At 50.6% G+C, this 22,635-nt stretch overlaps 1 protein-coding gene across 3 annotated transcripts in view; it reads right to left on the bottom strand.

Moving 5' to 3' along the window:
• Positions 1–1,471: 1,471 nt before the first annotated feature.
• Ascc2 (activating signal cointegrator 1 complex subunit 2) overlaps positions 1,472–22,635 on the bottom strand; it is a 48,004-nt gene continuing 26,840 nt past the window's right edge. For 2 of the 3 annotated variants that reach the window (NM_029291.2, NM_001376980.1), the window contains 11 exons: positions 18,749–18,856; positions 18,523–18,591; positions 18,235–18,309; positions 16,709–16,895; positions 14,674–14,888; positions 13,724–13,843; positions 7,826–7,919; positions 7,619–7,740; positions 6,989–7,088; positions 5,653–5,732; positions 1,472–4,264 (listed from right to left, as the gene is read on the bottom strand). In NM_029291.2, the coding sequence (NP_083567.1) occupies positions 4,093–4,264; positions 5,653–5,732; positions 6,989–7,088; positions 7,619–7,740; positions 7,826–7,919; positions 13,724–13,843; positions 14,674–14,888; positions 16,709–16,895; positions 18,235–18,309; positions 18,523–18,591; positions 18,749–18,856 (1,342 nt within the window). In that variant the 3' untranslated portion in view covers positions 1,472–4,092. The remainder of the gene's footprint in view (positions 4,265–5,652; positions 5,733–6,988; positions 7,089–7,618; positions 7,741–7,825; positions 7,920–13,723; positions 13,844–14,673; positions 14,889–16,708; positions 16,896–18,234; positions 18,310–18,522; positions 18,592–18,748; positions 18,857–22,635) is intronic. The other variant, XR_380985.4, reaches the window with a different exon arrangement.

Raw genomic sequence — 22,635 nt, 5'->3', positions numbered from 1 at the left:
CATGCCCTTTGTACTGTGACTTCCAGGAGGGCAGAGGTAGGCCTTATGCACACATGCTGACACTAAGAAGGGCTTTGGAATGCACGCTCTAAATAGGGTCCTAGTCCTCCACTCTTGGCTTCTCATTAGTAGGTGCTGGCTATTTGGGGCTGGTCCCTGGGACAGGCTGGGCTTGTGGTCAGAGCTCTTCCAGGCTTCAGTGCCATTCAGACTCTGCTCAGGACATCACAACCTTTCTCCTTCTCTCTTTTTTTAAAGATTTATTTATTTTATGTACATGAGTACACTGTAGCTGTACAGATGGTTGTGAGCCATCATGCAGTTGCTGGGAATTGAACTCAGGACCTCTACTCACTTGGGCCCCGCTCGCTCCAGCCCAAATTTTTATTTAATATGAAGCTTTAATACAAGAATTAAATAGTCCGAACACACTAATCCATCATCTTTTTTTTTTAACAAAGGACAAACTTTATTGAGCTCCCCCATTTTAGTTCATTTTCTTTTTTTCCATTCTCTCTAGTTTACTTTTTTTAATTAAATATTTTATTTACATTTCAAATGCTATCGCAAAAGTTCCCTATACCCTCCCTATTTATGTAAGAACACTGTAGCTGTCTTCAGACACACCAGAAGAGGGCATCAGATCTTATTATGGATGATTGTGAGCCACTATATGGTTGCCGGGATTTGAACTCAGGACCTTCAGAAGAACTAAGCCATCTCTCCAGCCCCCCTCCCCCCTTCTCCGGAGGAGAGGTTTCATGCATCTAATCCCAGTATGCTGGAAGCTGAGGCAGGAGGATCGAAAATTTGATCCTGTCTCACAAGACAATATAAGGACCTGGACAGATGGTTCAGAGGTTAGGAGTGTGCACTGCTCTTGCAGATGACCCAGGTCCATCTGCCAGCACCCATGTCGGGTGGCTCATAATTGCATTTAACTCCAGTCCAGGGGTTCCAACTTCCTCTGGTCTGCACAGTCACCCACACACATGTGATACATATAATCAAAAACAGTTCTTTAAAAACACACACAACACACAAAGTGTTTTCAGTAGGCTAAACAGCAGACTAAACAAATCTCTTCGAAGTGGAAACAGAACGGAGAGAGAGCTCGAGAAATCGAGAGGGAGGGAGGGAGAGAGAGAGAGAGAGAGAGAGAGAGAGAGAGAGAGAGAGAGAGAGAGAGAGAGAGAGAGCGCTCTGTGGGACTGGGGAGTCATAGCAGCCTAGTGTGTCTAAGCGGTGTGCCTGTGCTGTAAGCACTAGCCTATGTCTTCTTTGATTGCAGTGAGAGGGGACAGTATGGCTTGAAGTGAAGAGTCAGGCTTCGGGAGACATCCCTGGGGCTGATCCTGTGGTCCCTTGCTATGTGACCTTGGGCCTCTCTACCTCAATCTTCTCACCTGATCCACAGCTGTAAGACTAAGCAAGAGAACGGACTCCAGGAAACACACAGGAGACTCTGGCATCAGTGAGACTCAGGAAACCTGTTTATTGCCAACAGCAGGGATCACAGTTCCGCCACTACCATTGTGCATGCAGTTCCTTCCACATTGGTCTGTGTGCAAACGGAGCACTAACATTCTCACAAACAATGCCTTACACTACTATGTTCACCTATGTATTCTGCCTCTTAAGTTTGTTCTTCGGAAATATTTGGTTTTTATTTATTTATGGACAGGGTCTCACATAGCTTGGGCTATCCCTGAACTGTGTCTACCTCCCAAGAAATAAGTGCATGCCACCACCATGTCTACTTCTGATTTTATTTTTCTGCACTGTCACTGAATCTGAGCTCCTGGTAGGGGAGTGACATGCAGGCTTGAGCCAACTGTTTCCTCCTCCAGCCTCAGCTGGGGCAGTTTAACAAGGACACACGCACCCACTACTAAGACACCATGGGCAGACTGCCAGCTCTGCTCCTCTCCGCAGGCCCTCGGGTCTCTCATAATCCATCTCTGGGGCACAAAAGCTCTTGTGGCTGACCAGTCATAGATACTGGAATAATGACATTTGGGTCTTGTATCCTTTTAGAGGTACAAGGTTTTAAAAGTTTCCTCAGGGCCAGGTGTGGTGGTGCACGCCTTTAATCCCAGCAGAAGCAGGTAGATCTCTGTGAGTTGAGGCCAGCCTAGTCTACGAAGTCCAGGACAGGACACAGAATCCCTGTCTCGATAAAAAAAAAAAAGTTTCTCCAGAAACATCTATGGTGGTCACATTCTCTGTAGGGCACAGAAAAGGCACTTGGAAAATACCCGCATTAGGACAGCATGGGGTGGAGGGAGGGTGGGTCTAGGGACCAAATGGTTTACCCACCCAACACTCTTGGGCTACTAATCTTAAATTTGGAATTCCATGGGGACCTCTTTTACATAGTTAGCCGACAAACCTAAGCCTGTGTAGATTACTCAAGTGTTCTCCTACTGAGCAACAGCCTCAGTATTCATCTTTAGGGACTTCACCACCAAGTAGTACCATTCATCTCACTGAGGCTGAAGGGCTGGGGTAACAGGCTGGTTTCAAAGGGTGTCCTGGAGAGCTAAAAGACACAAGCAGCAGCTCCTCAGGGGGCATTGCGGTTGACCAAAGTGCTAGAAAACACAAGAGACGGTGATGTCCTCTCAGCCAGACTGCTACCAGGAAACCTGGGTGTCCTCTAGGTGGCTGTAAGAAGAGAGAGCCAAGAGCAGATGAGGGCTGCTCCAGGGAAGAGCAGCAGGCAAGGCGGATGAAGATCAGGAGCTCCCAAGCTCATCAGCCTTGCATGACACAGCAGCTTGGTCTGAGTTTAGTCAGGGAGAAAAGAAATGACTGTGCCGCTGAGCTGGGCCGCTGCTAAGCGCTTCTAGGAGGAAACAGTTTCCCTGCTGTCTGTCAGGATGGCTAACTCTCCCAGATCTCAGCTAATTCGGCAGCCCTAGGGGAGGGTCCCACCCTGTACCTGCTCTGTATCTCAAATGCTCCCAGAGGCCAACAAGGCACAGAGGAACTGGCATTTAGGTTCACTCGTGCAGGCTGGCCTAATAAAACAATCCATCAAGTATCTGTCTGCCTGCTAGTCCCAACTACAAGCAAATCAATGTCCCTGTCATCTAAAAGATCTGTTGGAAAGACTCCAGGCCCTGCTGCCTCAGGATCAGCCCAGCAAAGACCCCACTGCAGGTCTCCTGCACACTAGTTAAACCCAGGAGACCTGTTAGCTGATTCCCACTGCAGAGTGGGCCACATGGGGAAAGGGCTCTGAGAGCCAGCCTAGTCCTTCTCGCTTCAACAGGGCTTCTTTCTAGAGGTTTCCGATCTCTACATTGGGAGGGTGGAGGCTAACAGTACATTTATAACTATGACACTCTGAAACTGGCCAAGTGTCCTTGTGCCAGTTGTGACACAGGGGTTGACATAATCTACACGGGTCGAGAGCCTATACTGCCAGGGGTCAGACTGAGCTTCCCAAGACCTGCTCAGCCACTTCCTTCCTGTGGCCTAGGGACACTCTCAGCCCTCACACCCCACTCTCCTCATGTGTCCTGTAACAGACAACAGTAGCTACCTCCTGAGGCGGCGGCACAGGAGGTAACCACAGAAGGGACCTTGGGCCTCACACTGGCCAGTTCCTTCCACAGGCACAGAGGTCACACAGCAAGGAAGAACAGCACTAGGAGATACACCAAGGGGGCAAGCATGGAAGTCAACAGAGTATGGGGACCACTATGCCTTCTTTTCTTTCAGGTATTGGTGTTTCTGAGGAAGGAAGAGGGGAAAAGGCTGGAGCATGTCACAGAGCATTGCCGGAGGGTCAGAAACTTTATTCATGGGCCTTTCGTTGCTTCTGAATATACAGGTCTCCTGCCATCCAGGACTTCCGGAGGTGGTGCCTCGCTGCACAAGATGAAAGACACTTTGGTTCGGCATCCCCATCCTTTCCCGCCAGCACAGCTGGGAGACAGCCTGCTTGATGGCACTGGGTTCCTCCACCAAAGGATAAGGCACTGTGTGTTTGACAAGAAGGCGCTCACGGCTGGCTGGTAGGTCTTGAGGGTCATGAGGGCAGAGCTGCCTTGAAGGCGTCCCTCGTCCAGGCAGCTTGTGGTCTCAGGATGGAATCATGCCTTTGCTTCTTTTTCGGTCAGCCATGGTTCTACGGTTGTGGTTGGCTCTGGCTGCCTTGTTGGCTTCTTTCTTCCTGCGTTCCTGGGTTGTTTCCCGGCTTTGCCCATGGCCCCGGGGGCCGCCTGTTACTGCCGTGGAGTTCTCAGGCCGATACCTAAGGAAGTAACACCCACCCCATGATGAACAGAAATCTGCTGAAGAGGCTCTGACCGGAAGACCCCCACAGCCCTCCCTGATGGCTTTCACTGAGGGCATACCCTGGTCAGGTCTAGAGAGGAAGGAACCCAGCCCCAGGCCTGATTTTCTCCTGAGTCTGTCCTCCAGATGGGCCCACCACCATCTATGGGTATGAACATCAGTGGCTGAATAGTAGATCCCTTCCCTCTGCCACACAGATACCTCCTCCCCACCCTGCCCACACTAGGCAATGCTCATATTTTACACACCAGGTTCTAACTTGGTGGTCCCCAATGGCCAAATGTGCTGACAGAACTCATAGAGGGTCTCTTCAGCCCATCAATCTCTGGGGTCTACTTGGCGTTAATGTCAGGGACTGGACGGAACAAGTCAGAATAGCTTTGCTCTCTGACCAACAACCTGTGACTCCCTGTTGCCTTAAGAATGAAATCAAATATCTCTTGGGGAGGTCTCACCAATACCCAGAGCCTAGGTTGCATTTACCCTTGGCCTACTTGGCCAGTGTCTCCATTAAGAAAAAGAGGGACGGCTGGGCGTGGTGACACACGCCTTTAATCCCAGCACTTGGGAGGCAGAGGCAGGAGGATTTCTGAGTTCGAGGCCAGCCTGGTCTACAGAGTGAGTTCCAGGACAGCCAGGGATATACAGAAAAACCCTGTCTTGAAAAAAACAAAAACAAAAACAAAAACAACAACAAAAAACAAGAAACAAAAGAATAAGAGGGAGCCTGAAAGCCATGTCAGGGGTCCCTGCTAAGACCCTCTCTGACAGACTTGTGCTTCCCTGGGATTGGCTCAAGAGCCCAGTGTCCCTACCATGACCCCATGCCACCTAAGTGTGTTATCTGCCTGGGCTCTTTTTTATTCTATCCATGAGATAGCCTTGCACACACTCCAATGCTGATCGACAGAATAAAAGTACTGATTATGAGTGGGGAACACGAAGCTGAGCTGTCTGGGCTCAACCCTTTTCATTTAATTATTTTTGAGACAGGCTCTCAATATGTGCCTTCTGAACCAGAGACACTCGAGCCTTTGCCAGGTGCACACTGGGATCACAGGTTTACACTGGGATCTTGGCTGTATTGCTGTGTGAAAGAGTTTTGCTACACTGCCCACATTGGTTTTGAAATCCTGGTTTCAAATGCTGAGACTATAGGCACACTTCATCTTTAGGCAGCACTTAATGCTGTATGGCCTTTTCTAAGTTATTTAATGTTTCTGGGTCAATAGAGAGAATGATCCTGATATGAACAGTTACTTCCTAGAGCCAGATGTTCCCGCACGGCCAGCTGGGCTCTCCTGATGGGTCCCCTCCAGGTGAATGAGCCTCTCTGATGCTTACCCCTTCCTGGCGAGGAAGGCCATGCGCCTGGCTTCAGCCTTTTCCCTCAGCACTGCAGGATCCTGGATGAAATGGTCTGGCTGTGGAAGCAAGAGAAGAAACATTTGCCATCAGGAGTTTATGAACTTTTCCACTCCCTAGGCTGCATGGGCCATGCTGGAAGGCCCCTGACACACCCACAAAGGGCACGGGTTGCTCCTGCAGCCAGGGTAGGCACTTGGGGTGCTGCCGGGGTGAAAGGACCACAGGAAGCACACCACAGGGAGTATGTGGTATTGGCTGAGAAGGCCAACAGGGAAGGAAGGACACAAAGGGCCAGAAAGTAAGGCCCTTGGAAGCATGCTTGTCCCGAGACTTGAGAGCTCAGCCTCACTCTGGTGCCAAGGCAGAGTGTGAGAGTCCACGGAGGTGGGCCTGTGCAGAGGACAGCTCGGACTTCAGGAAACGGCAGGCTCTGACAGATAGCATATCTTAAAAACAACAACAACAAAATCTAAAGGAGTAGAATTAGTGACATGGAAAGATGTTGACTGCATATCAAATGTGGATTTAAGGCCAGGCTGGGCACAGAGGAGGCACTATGTGTGCCAGTAGAGGCTGAGAGCCCTGTGGCAGGGTGTGTGCTTCTCAACACACATGCTAGCTCCCACCAGGCCCTCTACACAGCCCTGTAAACATCTCACTTTGTCCCCGGTTGGGGCGGCTAAGGACTGCAGAGTGCCTGGCCACTGCCTCAACTGGAGCAAGGTCATTTCATTTGTTTTTGAGACAGGGTTTCTCTGTATAGCCCTGGCTGCCCTGGAACTCACTCTGTAGACCAGGCTGGCCTTGAACTCAGAAATCCACCTGCCTCTGCCTCCAGAGTGCTGGGATTAAAGGTGTGTGCCACCACGCCCGGCTTTCATTTGTTTTCTGTGTTGAGTTTCAAGATAAGATTTCAGCAGAAGAAAAGGTTAGCTGCTAAAACTGATTTTTCAGACCTACAGGATCTAGCTGGCTCCCAAGTCTCAGGCCTCTAAGTCTTTTCAGATTTTTAAGATCTGCCATCTGGGCTCCTCAGTCAACAGTGGCCCTTCCCTTCCCTAGACTGTAACGGGTAATGAACTCAGCTGCTCAGACCCAGTCTCTAATTTGTCCCTGGAGAGCCCCCTGGGCAGTGGAGGTGAGATCAAAGCCAGCAGCTCTCGGAATGGTCTGTACTTAAAAGCACCTCCCCAATCCAGCAGTTGTGCTAGGACGCTCCAGGGTCAGAGGCAGGGAGAGCCAGAGGGAGGCAGAGCTTCCCCTCTGCTCTTCACACTGCACTTCTTTTATCTGCCACCTGCCTAGGACATACCTTGGGGGCCTCCTCTTCCACCTCATCCTCTTCATCCCACTCCTCCTCCTGCACTTCGCCAGGCATTTTGGTTCTCAGCACCTGAGGGATGGTGAAGGGCCTGAGGGTTGGAAGAGAGAAAGAGAGAGATCAAAGACTGAGTCTACTTGGAGAGTGGCCTCCTGCCTCAGGGAGAAGGCTGGGGAGGCCCTGCTCGGGAAGCCAGGGACCCCACAGGGCTTTTAAAGCAGGCTTCTCTTTAGTTCCCAGATTCTTTAAAGAAAGGTCCCATGGTCTGTGTGGAGAGAGCAGGAGGAGCTGAGCTTGAGCCCTAGGGATCTCCAGTGTTTTTTGTTCATCAGGGAAGCCCTGCTTTCATTAGCAATGGGGGAATCTCTACAAGATTCTGCTGAGGAAAATGTTCTGTACTTGGGAAAAACATGCAAAATGACTTGCCAAGACCAAATAAATGCTTCCTGTGGGCTTCAGTGTGGGCGGAGTTGAAGGAGCTTGTGTGTGTGTGTGTGAGTATGTGTGTGGCACTGGGTGTGTGTGAGTGTGTGTGTGGCACTGGGTGTGTGTGTGTGAGTGTGTATAGTGGGGGTGGCGGTGGGAGTGGGAAGCCCGGCTGCCTGCGGCTTGGGCGCTCACCTGCGGCTGATGAGCTCGTCATCAGAGTCTGCATCGTTGGCGCCCACCTGGTTGCCATCGTATGTGTCGTCATACTCGTCCTCATAGTCATCAGCCTGGTATTCTCCTGGCTGCAGGGGGACCTACAACAGTACCCTCGGGGGTCAGAGAAGGGGGCAGACCGCTGATTTCCCACGCCCAGACAGAGGCCCAGGCTGGGCAGCCTACCTCCTCTACCACCACGCTGTACTTCTGGTAGCGCTGCCACTGTGCCACCACAGCCTGCTTGTCATTCACCAGGCTCCTCACGTTCTCCTCCTTCCTGGAGCCAAGGACAGCCGGGAAAGAGGGAGACAGTATCGGGTCAGGAAGGCTGTGGGGCGGGGGGTGGGGTAGGGCTAAAGGCCCAGAGAGAGGCTGAGTTCGCTTCTTTATATCTTAGGTCATGCTGAGGCTACATGCAGTTTTGTACTAAGCCCACCAGGAAAGGCCCAAGGTCTCTTGGGCAAGGCCAAAGGGGGTCTGCCTTCCTCCTCTCACCCCCTCACTATGGCAGCTCCTGAATTTCTGGTCTACAGTGCCAGTTTCCAAGTAAGAGCACCGTGGGAGGAGGAAAGTCTGCTGGTCCAACTGCCACTGTAAGTGAAGACAGATGGGTGCAGCCGAGGGGGAAGGGACACACTTGGCTCACACTGAACTGTACATCAGTGTCAGCAGGGGCTCGGGTCTCCACTGTGGCTTTGCAAACCTGTAGAAAAAACTTGGTTTGCCAGCCATGTACACAGGCCTGTGGAATGTGGTTTTTGGCCCTGCAGGGGAAAATCAATTAGAGATGCCAAGCAAGAGATTCAGCTTAGCAATGAGATCTGGTCTCTGGATCAAGAGGAGAGGGTCCAACAAAAAAAACAAGACACAGATTCTGCACAGACCTTCTAATAACTGGCTCTGGGTGGGTGGCAGGAATCTGAGTCTGTAGGAGCCTGAGACACGGTGGGATTGTAGCCTCAGTATGGTCAGTAAAGCTTTGATGCCCCATGACAATCTTTATTAAAGGCCTACTATATGCTAGGTAGCATTCTAAGACTGAGAAGGGAGGAGATTTAGAAATGGGTCAGACATATATCTGTACTCAGAGTGGAGTTGTGGGTGAAAGGCACAAAATATGCTGAATGGAGGTAGGTGTACCATGTGAAAGAGACAGAAGTGAGCCCTGACTGGTGCCCAGCATGGGTCTGGGGGCAGAAGTGAGGAAACTCTATGACAAGTGGGTATTTGATTGTACCAGGAGCCCCACAAGGGGACAGAAAGGATGCTGTATTTGGTTTAGATCTGAGAAAAACCTTAGGTAAACAGGAATCTTAGCTGGCAATAGTGACTCATGGCTATAATCTTAGCATTATAGATGCTGAGGCAGGAGAACTGCCAAGAGTTAAAGGCCAACTTAGGCTACAGAGATCCCTATTTCAAATACAAAATCCAAAGTTGGGCATGGTGGCACATGCCTGTGATCGCAGAGAGGAAGAAGCGAGAGGATCAGGGGTTCAAGGTCATGCACAGCCACACAGCTACACATCAGCTACAGACCAGCTTAGGCTACGTGAGCCCTTGTCTTTTTTTTTTTTTTAAAGATTTATTTATTATATGTAAGTACACTGTAGCTGTCTTCAGACACACCAGAAGAGGGCATCAGATCTCATTATGGATGGTTGAGAGCCACCATGTGGTTGCTGGGATTTGAACTCTGGACCTTTGGAAGAGCAGTCGGGTGCTTTTACCCACTGAGCCATCTCACCAGCCCAAGCCCTTGTCTTAAAACTACTAAACACCAACCATCCAACCACTCCAGGAATCTTTTCCAACCACCAGGATTGGGACTGTGGATCTGTGACAATGGCCTTGGCACTGTACCTGGCTCTCTTTGCCAGGTTGGGAAAGGGGTAAAAAAATGAAAGGGCTCTAAGCTTATCCAGGTAGCTGGCGAGAACAGTCATGCATCCTGAGAGACCAGATTCTGTGCTGGGCCAGGGACCAACTAAGAACCAGAGGTTTCCCCGTCAACTTCTGATTTCTCTCACCCCAGTAGTCTCTAGTTATCTGGCTCTCTGCAGGGCCAGATGTGGAAGCCACCCTCTGTGGACACGCCCTGCACCCTGGGAGGCAACAGGCAGCAGAGCAGGGCCTGGGAGTCTGTCTAGGGCACTGCACTTGGCTTCTTGACGACATTCACAGCCAAGGAGAAGAGTGGTGCAGAGCAGCTGGGAGAGATGCGGTCATAAGCCAGGCCTTCACCCAGAGACGCCTGTGGAGTCATGGCTTCCTACAAAGTAGCAGTAAGCACAGCTCTCCTGAAACCAGTCACCTTTCCTCTCCCCATCTACTCACCCCTGTTCTCTTAAGGCCTAGTGCAGACAGGTTCTTATGTCCTGCGGAGACAACACACACACACACACACACACACACACACACACACACACACATGCTTTCTAGGAGGAAGCGATAGCACTCAGAAAGGCGGAGGAGCCTGTCCACACAGCTTCTAAAGAAGGGTCAGGCCTCCTGACTCGACTCTACATTCACTAAGCTGTGTGACCACTGCCAGGTCACTGGCCTCATGAAATCTTAGGTCTATGCTTGTTGTGATGGCGCATGCCTGTTAGCACTAGCAGGGCTGGAGAGATGGTTAAGAGCATTGGCTGCTCTTGTGAAAAACCAGGGTTCAGTCCCCACCACTCAAATGGCAGCTCACAACCATGTGTAATAAAAAAACAAAAAATGGGGGTAGAGGTAGGGTGAACTCAGCATTAAGGCAGCAGAGACAGGAGGATTTCTGTGAATTTCACGCCAGCCAGGGCTACACAGTGAGACCTTGTCTCAAACCAAAGGCCTCCCCTCCCTCAACCCAATCCTTTCCCTCCTGCTTTCAGCACTCATCTCTGGGGGGCGGGGGGAGGGGCTGGGAATGAATGATGCGTAGGAGCTGAGCACAGTGGCTCACTAAGCACAGCTGGCATCTCAGTGCTTGGACACAGAGGAGGGAGAAACCAAGGTCAGGGGCAGCTTTGGCTACTGAGTGAGTTTAAAGCTACCTGGAGTTACACTGGACTCTGTCTCAGACAGAGAAAACAAAAACAAAGAAGACACAAAAGACAGACAGGGACCTGCATTTGCTGCACTCAACACACTGAATCCGTTTCTTGTGTTTCAGTTTTGCCTGCTAGGATACTCTTTGACTCTCCAAGAGGCAGAAAATCTGGCCATAGAACCTTTGTTGAGGGGACTCTTGTTATCATCCTGCTTTCTATAGAACAGTTCAAAGGGATTAGAGGGTCACATGTTGTACACACAGCTTCCGTCACTGGCTGTGATACACTGGTGGCAAGGTGCTGAGTGTTCAAGCCAAGTGCCCTCTAGTCTAGACAGTCTTCTAACAGACTTCCTCTTCTTTTTATTATTATTGTTGTTGTTATTATTGGCTTATTTTGAAACAAGACCTTACGATGCAGCCCAGGCTGGCCTCAAGCTCTAAAGTCTCCCGTGTGCTGGGACTACGAGCCAGGCCCAGTTGCTGAGACTCAGGCTTAGATCATCCACTTTTGCACTCCATCTCAGAGGGCCAAAGGCTGGCGCAGTCCTGTTGATGACACATGAGAAGACAGGAAGCTTCTGGGCAAGGTCTGCTAGTCTCCATAAGAGATCAGGGCTGGAGAGGTGGCGCACTGGGAAAGCACTGGCTTGGCATGTGCAAGGCCCTGGCTTTGATCCCTAGCATCTCCAAAAAACAAACAAAAGATAAAAGAGATAAGAGTGTCCATCTGGACTCCCCCTTGGCATTATGGTTTCTAGTAGGCAGAGTCAAAGTAACCGAACCCCCAAACCTCCCCCTAAGAGCCCCCAAGCTAGAGTCCCAGAACAGAGAAAAGATCCACCTTGTGCTTGTTACCAATGAAGAACCACGGGTGAGCAAGCCTCACCTCTGCCCCTCTTTAGCTCTGTGTGTAGGGACAGTCCAGACCCACTTGTTACCAACGCTGTCAAGCGCATTCAACAGTCAGTGCATATGTACACAGGTGTGCCTTTGTGCTACTTCAGTCTCCACCTGCTACCTGAGTGCAGGGCCCTCGCCCTTCTACCTTGCCCTGACCAAGACAGATGTCCCTGTTGAACTTCAAGTGCACCTGCTTATTTGATGATCTGTCTTTCCCACGGTCTCTGCCCTTTGTTGGCAAAGCCAGGGTGCCCTGCTCACCTTGGTTTCCTGGTGCCTCAGCAGGATCTCGTGCTAGTAAAGCACTTAATAAATATTTGCTGAGTGGATAAATACTGAACACATGAACGAAGGTTTTGCCTCTTTACAATCCTTGCCCCTGGGCTGCCCAGCAGAGTGGGACTGGTAAACACCCATCATCCAGGCTCTGCTGGCAGCCAGAGGGCCACAGGATTAGGACACAGCATTCAGGACACCTGGCTGCTTCAGCCCTTCTCATGACCCCGGCAGCTGAGAGCAACCCACTCGCAAGCGCTCGGAGGTGACCTACAATTGGGCGAGGATGAGCAGTGACTGAGGTGGATCTAAGGATGAATGTCAAATGGAAAACCTGTGTTCAGAGATGCTAAGTAATGTGGGGGAACAGACCGATCAGTCTCCCTGTGCCTTCTGCTGGTCTTGGAGACCCTGTTTGACTTTCCACACAACAGCCACCAAGAGGGATCTGCTGGGGGTGGGGAGGATCCAGGGGTGTCACAATAGGAGTGACTAAGCAATGTGCCAGGGCTTCCTGTCCAGCAAGCCAGATGGCTTCAGAGTTGCCCTGGGTCTGCTGAGCCCTCAGCCACAGGCTTCAGGCAGCACACAGCCCTAGGGCACAAGACTGACAGCTGACTTCCTCCCTTTCTTTCTGCACTGTTGCCTCTAACACTATGCTGGGGGACAGCACAGGCTGCACTTGAGCAGAACTCTTGGCATCAGTTTCTTCCCAGGAAAAAGAGTTCCAAAGCCCAGTACTTGATTTATTCCTTTTTGAGATAAGGTCTCACTTAGATTGAGATGGAACTCACTATGCAGCCATGAAAGCTCTCCTTAGGGGCTGAACTGGAGGCAGGAGTGACCGTGCCCAGCCTGGGCGACCTTTATAAAATGTAACACTAATGAGCTCATGGCATCTTTACCATGCTCACATTGGCCCTGAAGCCACTGTCCCTGTTGTTCACTCAGCCTGGGAAGTTTCCCTCCTGGTGTGCAGAGCCACCTTGACACATCTTTCAGCCCTCTGTCCTTTTCTCAGAGGAGCCTTCCCTTCTAGGCTGACACCTCTAGCAGGAGCCCCGGAGGCTGCCCACTGTAATGCTTGTTTGGTGAGCTGAACAATGCAAGTTTCACATGGACGCAGGCAGTGTCTGCTTTGCTCTCTACTACAGCTAGAGTTCTAAATTAACCCAGGGCAATAAGCACTAGGCAAGTATTTGGTGACGTAATGAATAGGTCATGAATGGACTTTTCCATGCTGAGAGAGTAGGAAGGAGCTAAGTTACAAAGAAAGAAAGCCTTAAAACAGAATTTTTTCATCTTTGGAAAAAACTTACATGGCTTAATTTTCTTGTTTTGTCACAACCTGCAGCACTGTCCAGTTCTCCACCCACAGAGTCGACAGGCCACATATCAAAGGATAAGAGGGACAAGGGACAGATTTGGCCCTCTGGCCTTTACCACAAGGAGATATCACTAAGAGTTGCCCCCACACAGCTGGACCTAGAGAACATTGTTAAGAACCTGCTCTTGTAGGCTGGCAGTAGTGTACAGGGACAGGCTTCAGGGGGCCCCTGCAGTGCTGAAGAGATGGCTCAGCAGTTAAGCACACTTGCTGCTCTTGCTGAGGACCCAGGTTTGGTTCACAGCACCCACATGGCAGCTCACAACTGTCTGTAACTCCAGTCCTAGGCACTTGTCTGGGTGCATCTATGGGCACATCCATGTAGGGAAAGCAGCCATACAAAGAAAATAGAAAGAAATTAGAAAAGAGAGTGGTGGCATTCTCCAGGAGGAAGACACACTGCTTGTCCTGTCAAGGGCCTTCTTCCCCTATCTGCCTCCACAACTAGACGGCAGGGCCCATGTCCTGCCACGCTTACCTCCTGCCCTTGTGCACTCGGCTCAGGTCCACCGAGTCCCTGCTGAACACATCAAACTCATCGTTCTGGAAGATGTTGTGACGAGATGACAACAGGGGTGTAGGGTCCGGCTTCACTTGTCTGGAGGCCACAGCACAGAAATCAATTAAAAAAGCCCTGCTAGCTAACACCTGTCTGTGTCCCAGGTCCCACTGTCTTCCCATCATACTGTTTGCTCCATTTTAAAAGTGCGCCTGGGACATGAGTTACATCCTTTAGTTAGACTCTCCTTAACCTGGCTCCTGTCAAGATCCCACAGCACACCTCACTCTTATTCCCTGTGGACCATGACCCTATGAGACAGGGAGTTATAGGTCATTCATCCTCTTATTCTGGGGGGTAGTGGCACTTGCTTTTGGTACTAGGAATGCAATGTACAACCTCACGTAAGCTAAGCCCATGCTCTACTATACCCTCAGCACTGTCATCTGTAAAATGGAACACATACAGGCTGAGGAATGTGCCCAAAGGCACAAAGCTAACTTCACTCATTCATTTGGCAAACATCATTTGTTAAAGGAAGAAACATCCACCTGTGTGTGTGCTTGCTGTCTCCTGAGGCTTTTGGGGTAGCAGTGGGCCCAAACCAAGAGGTTCAGTGCTGAGAAAGTGAATGGCTTGGCTGTCCTTACTCAGAATTTGGGAATGTGCTAAGGATGGCACAGATCTAGAGCTGGAGGTGTGTCACTGTCCTTTGCCACACTGCTAGTCTCTAGCAAGAAAGGGACATCCAGCTGTGTGCTGAGAACCTTGGGGGGCCCTGGGTTTACTTTCTTTAAAGAGGGCATTAGTTCAAACTGCTGGAGACACTGATGTGAAAGATTCAGATTGAGCCCCCAGTCTAGGGAAGAGTGGAAGGCAGGGTAAGGGGATTCCTGCCTTGAGGACCTCTTCCCATCTGTCTCTCCCACCTTTCTAGGCCTCGGTCCAGCTGACTGAGCTCAGGGGCCAGCCGATCCTCCAGGATGTTGTTGATCACCTGCTCTGAGTCATAGCTGTAGTGCTCCAGGCAGGCCAGAATAAAGCCCTCGCCGAGGTCTGGCAGCAGGTCCTTCACTTGGGAGATGAGTGAGTCTAGTTCCACACCACTCACGGCAGGGCCCAGCGCAGCTGCTGCACCCATGCACTGCAATGGAGAGCCAGAGTGATGCAGGGAAGGACTAAGCTGGGCAAGGAAAAGGGTAGTAGTCTCCAAACAGCACCCCCGCCTGGCCTCTCCCCAGTTGTGGGACTTTTGCCAAGTGGCTGAAATGGAGCCCTGCTTTCCTCTGTGGAGGAAGGGGCTCTATGACTTCCTAGCTGGGTAGCTCTGCTTGTATGTTCTGGGCACTGCATGTTCTCTTCCTGAATGGTTTCCTCTTTATGAAATGGACAAAGTGTCAGTAACTCATAGGGTTATTTCAAATGGTTCCATGACGAGATGCACATTCCTCACAGGGAAGAGTGCCTGGTATGCAGGAGGGCCTCCATAGTCAGTCATGTGCCAGTGATCAAGGTCCTTGCCCAACGCTACTAAGGTGACTGACTTGGAAGGACAACAGCAATTACTAGTGAGGCTGTGTGGAGACGCTCCCATTCTTTTCAGCAAGGACACTTCACTTCATATACTGCCCGAATGTGGCTTCATTTTATAATGCTTTTTTGTTTTTGTTGTTTTTGTGTTTTCAAGACAGGGTTTCTCTGTGTAGCCCTGGCTGTCCTGGAACTCACTCTGTAGACCAGGCTGTCCTGGAACTCACTCTGTAGACCAGGCTGGCCTGGAACTCAGAAATCCACCTGCCTCTGTCTCCCAAGTGCTGGGATTAAAGGCGTGCTGGGATTAAATGCTTTTTAAGGAGATGGGAAAATAAAACAATAAAGGGCTAGAGATATAACTAGTCTCCAAACAGAATCCTGCTTGACCCCGGGTCTTGCACAGCATCAGCAAGACCCTGGGCTCAGTCCCAGCACTAAAAAAGTCACGATGGTCAGGATGATGTTAAAGATCTCTGTTGAGAAGTCACCAAACAGGGAAGAAAGGATCTGGGCTCTAACACTGAAGAACGGTAGCATTTGCTAAGGAGGAACTAAGGACCAGCTAACTCACAAGTGTTCCATATAGCATCCCCAGGAGCCCCAATAACCTTAGGGAAGCAGGCATTGCCTATCTGAATGTCCAGAGGATCAACTCTGTACAAAGAAGAGGACTCTTTTTTTTTTTTTTTCCTTCGAGACAGGGTTTCTCTGTGTAGCCCTGGCTGTCCTGGAACTCACTTTGTAGACCAGGCTGGCCTTGAACTCAGAAATCCACCTGCCTCTGTCTCCTGAGTGCTGGGATTAAAGGCGTGCGCCACCACTGCCTGGCTAGAAGTACTCTTGAACACAACAGATATATGGCATGCAATTGGCAAGCAGATCAGTTTACCACTGAGCAGCCTGCCCTGAGACTGTGTGGTCTCCATGCTTGTACCACACAGGGAGAAGCTCTTCCATACAGGCTTGGCTGGCCTTGGAAAAGCTGGGAGAGGAAGCACTAGATCCAAGCCTTCCCACCATGTTCAGTGGAGCCCTGTGATGACTAGGTGGGCCAGGCATCGCTCTCAGCTGCCACCAAAGGAGCTCTCCCTTCCCCAGTGCGTGGAGAAGCTGGAGGAGCACCAGCAAAGTCTTCACCTCTTCATTTTACAGGAGGAGACAGGGCGGGGCATGGCAGTGCACACTTGTAATCCCAGCGGCTGGAGGTAAACACTGAAGGATTGCGGTGAATTCAGGGCTAACCTGGACCAAGTAAGATACTTGTTTCAAAAGGGCTGGGGTCTCTTTCGTACAGAGAGCCCCCGTGCTGGAAGCACCAACCCCACAGGACTCTTCCCTAGAGGCAGGACAACTAAGGGGCTTGGCTACTTGGCTACCAAGAGGCGGCTAGGAGGCCTAAGGACTCGAGGGCGGGGTCTCCCAGATGCATACCTCCTCATCCTCTTCTAAGTTCTCCAGCTGGGATGGCATCTCACTGACCGGCTCTGCTGTCACTGTGACTTCATTATTAGAACCCTTGGCCCTTGGTGGGTCTTTAATGTCCTTGATTTTCTGTCTGTCAACCCCTTCCCAGGCACTTTCCACAGCCTGGAGGATGTAGGCAGTCCGGGTCTCATCCCTAAGAGGTAGGAGTTAAGGGTTCTTGTGCTCAGGAGCCACTTCCCCAGCTTTGGGGCAGTATGACGTCTCACTCCCTGCCCAGGATCTGACCATGTGGCTTTTCTCAGTGGTCTTCCAGTCTAACCAGCATGTGCCATGCCAAAATACTGCAACGCAGGCCTTGAACCCTAGCACCTGCTGCCCAGCAGAGCAGCTCTGGGCAGAGAGGGCTAGACCTGTAGATGGTCCAACAGCTACTCTTCTGCTCTGATGCCTGTCTACAACATTGAGGCTATTTTAAAAGGGCCAAGGGCCTACAGGGGGTCTCTGAGGCAGGATTGGACCTGACCCAGCTCTTCCCTAGCCTCCTTTCTCTCTGCCACTCTGGACACACTGGGCCAGAAATCCGAAGTGCCCCCACTCCTTGTCTCTGCATTTTTTTTTTTTTTTTTTTTTTTTTGGTTTTTCGAGACAGGGTTTCTCTGTATAGTCCTGGCTGTCCTGGAACTCACTCTGTAAACCAGGCTGGCCTCGAACTCAGAAATCCACCTGCCTCTGCCTCCCAAGTGCTGGGATTAAAGGTGTGTGCCACCGCCCGGCCTGCTTTTATTCCAAACCCACATGATCCATGCAGGGAGGCCTGCAGCAACCATCTCGGCCTCTGGTGGTCCCAAGCCAGTCATTGTCTTTCCAGAGCCCAATGGAGCCTTTTCAGAGTATAAACAGCTCGTGTCACTCTGCTTCTCAGCCTCCCATGCTCCCCAGCACCTGTAGCATGTAGCCCAAACCTTTTCATACCTGTCACACAAGAGCCTTGAATGTTGGTCAATCCCAGGTCATTTGCCACATCCTCACCAGACATCCTTCCTCCCCCACTGCCACACACAGTGTCACATGATATTGAAGGACTCTTCAAAGAGCCAATTCTCTTTGTCCTCCAACCCCTGAGAACACTCTTGTCCTCAACCTGACTCAGGCCAGGCCATTTTCTATCTGTCCTATCTTTGGCTTGGCTGTTTTCCTCTGACCCTACCCTGAGCTCTGCTATGTGACCTGCAGTCCAGGGTCTTCTCACGTGACATTTCCTACGTGCCCATTTATCTGTCCTCATCTCCTTCAACGGGGCTCAAGGTTTCTAGAGTACAACATGAACACACAGGCCCAGACCCTCAGGACACACTTGGAGAGGAGCCTTCCCCTTGTTCTCTATCAGGGCAGGTGCCACTTCCAGAAAGAGGAACTGGGGCCTCGTTAGACTTCTAGATGTGAGTATTCCAGGGTTACCCTCTACCCCTCTGGGTCCCATAATGTCATGTCTGACCTAGCCAGGCCTTGGCCCAGTAGCTGTAGTAGGATACAAGGCTGATGAAGCTTGCTGCAGCAAGCTGATATCTTCAGCTACAGGGGAGAATGTGTCGTAGTCACGGAGGAATCTGTAGGGCAGAGCACAGAAAGGAGGGTCAGGGATGGGACCCTAAGATCAATGTCCTTCAGCAAATCACCCTGTGTCAGTACCCAAACACAGGCTGCAGAGCCTCTGTGCCATGGTAAGTGTATATTAGTGGCTCCACTGAGCAAGGCCTCATGGGACTGGAGGGGAAGACACAGGCCTGTCCCAGAGCTGGTCCCGGCTCAGTCCTGCTCACCTTTTTTCCTGCAGTAAAGAGCTGAAGATTTGAAGGAATTCTTCAATGAAGCCTTGAATGTTGTCACAGCTAGAACAGGACACGAGGGACATGAGTTCATGCAATGTAACAGGACCTGCGGGCTCCGTGGACGCTCTGGTTTCTCATTACGTTTGGCAGAGGGTAAGGAAGGAGTGGAGGGGCAATGAGAAGTGCCTGCCGTGTATGGAGGCTCCTCGGAGCTTACCTGCTCTCTAGAATGGGAAGCAGGCAGATCTGGTTCAGGATGATGTGAAACACCTCCATTAGCTTCTTCTTGGAATGGGAGAGCCTCTGCCACATGTCACCCAGGAGCCTTTGATGGACAGAGATAGGAGAAGTAGACTTCAGAGATGAAAGGAACATGGGAACACCTTCCCAGCAGTTACAGGTGCCTCCCCAGAGTTGCGGTGGTCTTAAAGGTCACTGAGGGAGCACTTGACAAAAGCCCACAGTACTGAGGAGCCAGCTGGTCCAGATCACTTCCCAGTTAAATAGAAGGTCAGGGACAGCAAGGTCAGTTACCAAGAGCTTGACGCAACAGCTGAGCTCACATGCAGGGACCAGCCATTATCTGCTAGGATTTGGGGGAGCCGGGAGGGGGACACTGAATTAATGGACTTGGGAGCCAAGAAGGACTCTCAGAAAAATTTTCATAAGGATGGCCTATAGCAAGATAGTGTATCACTAATATTTAAATCCCTACTTGTGTGGTAGATGGCAATTAACAGAGACAGGTCAGTGTGCAGAGAATGACATGTTAGGCTCTAAATGGTACATCTATATTGAACCCCCCTTGTCCGAAAGTCAGGGATCACTGCAGAAGAAGGGGTTGACAGATTGTAAAGCCAAGGGCTGTGGGTGATTACAAGGACACAACAGGACAGCTGCACATATAAACTCACAGAGACTGTGACAAGACATGTGCAAACTCAAGCCAGGCCAAATCCTAGCTAAATGGGGAGGTGGGCCCAGAGTCCCACTCCTACTGAGGAGCTAGGGAACTGACAGCTGTTGGAGAGTTCGTTTTCTTTAAAGGTATGATCCCTAAGGTTGACCGTGTTTCAGCGGAAGGCCACACACATCTAAGAGTTTATGGGCAGCAAAGGTTTGACTTCATATGTTTAAAAAAAAAAGAAGGAAAAGAAAAGAAAAAGGAGGACATCCAGTTGGGTAAGAGGAGCAGGGGAAGCGGGCCAGGGAGGAGTGGGGGAGAGGCGAACATGGTCAGATATATTGTATGAAATGTTTCTCTTCAGGTTCTCACACAAGTCCTCACAAAGCAAGTAATTTAAAAAAAAAAAAAAATCCTTAAGGGCTGAGGGTATAGTTCTGAGACAGAACATGTGCTTAGCATGTACAAGGTCCAGGGTTCAATCCTTAGCACACAAAATAAAATATAAAACCTCAGGAATTGTTAAAAACAAGCAAACCGGTGCTAGAAGCCCACTAAGCATAGGCCTAGAGCCCAATACCACAGTCTCTGTCCCCTTTGTCCTAGGAGTGAGAGCCCGCCTGTGTGGGGAGCGGGTGTGGCGGCAGTCCCAAAGGCGCCAGGGACTGCAGCTAAGTCATATGACTTTCACCTGACTTCCTCATATAAGACACAAACATCTTGAGTGCTGCGCAGGTGTACCAGGATACAGGTGAATCCATTTTGATGGAGATATGCCCCTGCTGCCCTGATTAGCTGAAGCTGCGTGCCTGGTGAGGTGGCGTGGCCTGCTGTGCGTGGATGGGAACTGAGAGTATAAAAGAGTGAGAGGCCCAGGGTTCGGGGGAGATATAAACAAGGGAGATATAAACAAGGGAAATATAGAGAAAGAAGAAACAGGACTGAATAAACGTGTGCAGAAGGATCCTGTAGCAGCGTCGTTCTTCCTGGCCAGTTGAGCGCCTGCAACAGTTGGTGCCGAAACCCGGGACGGGACGAGAAACCCGGGAAAAGAAACATCTTCAGGCATGAGCGAAGACCCCCTGCTACAGGGAGGATTCAGAACTGCATCACTGGGAAGGAGCGGTTAATAAAGTGTTCCCGTAAAACAGACTGTTGAGAAGGATCCGGCGTGGATTCAGAACTCTTCAGCTGGGGAATGGTACTGATGAAGAGAAAGAAGAGAGATGAAGACTGAATAAACTGCTGTTAGAAGGACTAGTGGTCGCATCGTTCTTGCTGGTCGAGAGCAGGCGCGACAATTGGTGGCCCGTACGGGGAACCGACTCCCCCACTGAGTTCAGAACTTTCAGCAGTCAGTGGTTGCCGGCAGGGTAAGTTCACGGTGAGTGAAACTTGCGACCCCAGGAGTTTGGGAAGGACCTCGGATAAAATAGAGGCGAATATAAAGTTGCCAGGAAGCAGGCTTTGGGACAAGTTAAGGTTCCCGGCTTTGGGACAAGTTAAGGTTCCCGGTTTGGGGACAAGTTAAGGAACTATGAAAACCTCAGTGTAGTGATCAATAGATCCTCGCTGTGTAGTTATGTTTTTTTCTTCTATTGACCCTTTGTGGGTAGGTCTGATAGTTTTGGTCTTGTTTGTTCTGATATATGGACTCTGTTACTGTTTGAAACTGTGTGTAGAGACAGTCAAGACAGGTCAGAAAATCCTTACAGAGCAACAAGAAAGTATGTTGGAAAAGAAGGGCTTAAAAAGAAAAAGGAAAAAGAAAGGAGACACAGTGTTATCAGGTGGTCAGGAAGGAGGAAACAAAAAAGCCGAGGTGGAGGAGGAAGGCGAATTAGCTTCTATGCCTCCTCCCTATGCCTCCTCAGCAGCCACCTATAGGCGGACCTTCTGTCCGGAGATTTGGCGTATTGACTCCCCAGATGGTCACACAGGTGATTGAGGTTATGGTCTCATCACCACGAGGTATTGTATCCATCCTCCCTGGGGATCGACAGGATCAGGTGTTGACGTGGGCGAGAGGGTCTGTTTGTGTGTTTCCACAGGACCAGACGGAACCTCTTTGGGTGCTGGAGAGATTGGTGAGACGCTACAAGAATGAGGCTCCTGATCCAGTTGCCCCTGTGGATGTGGTGGATGATCCCACAAGCACAAAGGATGGAGCCGAGATGAGAGATCCTTTCGGTATTCAAGAAGCCGATACCAGCTCGACATGACATTCAAATTTTTCCACGCTTTTTGATCCCTGAATTCCCCTTAAAGAGATAGCCCCGCTGGCCATCTATCCCTTGCTTCAGGGAAGATGAGTGGGGATGAGAGCCCTGGGATGTATGATTGTTATAGTGTGTGTGTGTGTTGTGTGTTTGGCACATGTGTTAGGTGCAGAGTGTGCAGGCCCGCACTTTCGCCATGGTAGCGTAGGCTTTTGCTGCAGTGGAGGCGGGACAATCTCCTCAGATTCGGTTTGCCGCTCTAAAAGAAATTATGCTGCGTTATGCCATGGGTTGCGAGGCTAAGCACTGCACAGAGGATAGCTTGCTGTTGGCATCCTGTGGAAGGCACGTCTGATTGCATGAAGGTTCAGTGTCCTAGTTCCCTTCCCCTAGGAAAAACGACACGGGAGCTGGCCAAGACCTCTCTGGGTGATGAGCCTAAGGGATGGTTTTGTGTAGGGCCCCTATGCTTGCACACTGGGGATCAGACCTCTACCTTCACCCATGAGGCTTGCTTGCAGCAATTAAGATCTGGCCATAGATTAATCAACATCCTGGCCTTTTGATGCACCTGCCGCAAGCAAAACACAATCTCCCCAGGAGTGGCTTGGCATGATTGAGAGGTAGTCAGTGATAAGACTCCCTGGGCATGTCACCAACCTAAGACAGGGATCAAACCAATGCTGTTTGTCTCCCAAGGACGGGTAAGGGGCATGGCTGCTGGGGGCTATCTACAGACATTCTCTCTGCCAAAAAAGAAAAAAGGGGGAAGTGTGGGGAGCGGGTGTGGCGGCAGTCCCAAAGGCGCCAGGGACTGCAGCTAAGTCATATGACTTTCACCTGACTTCCTCATATAAGACACAAACATCTTGAGTGCTGCGCAGGTGTACCAGGATACAGGTGAATCCATTTTGATGGAGATATGCCCCTGCTGCCCTGATTAGCTGAAGCTGCGTGCCTGGTGAGGTGGCGTGGCCTGCT

The sequence above is a fragment of the Mus musculus genome, chromosome 11 (assembly GCF_000001635.26).
Source record: "Mus musculus strain C57BL/6J chromosome 11, GRCm38.p6 C57BL/6J".
Lineage (NCBI taxonomy): Eukaryota > Metazoa > Chordata > Mammalia > Rodentia > Muridae > Mus > Mus musculus.
This window is presented reverse-complemented; position numbering and strand designations above follow the sequence as displayed.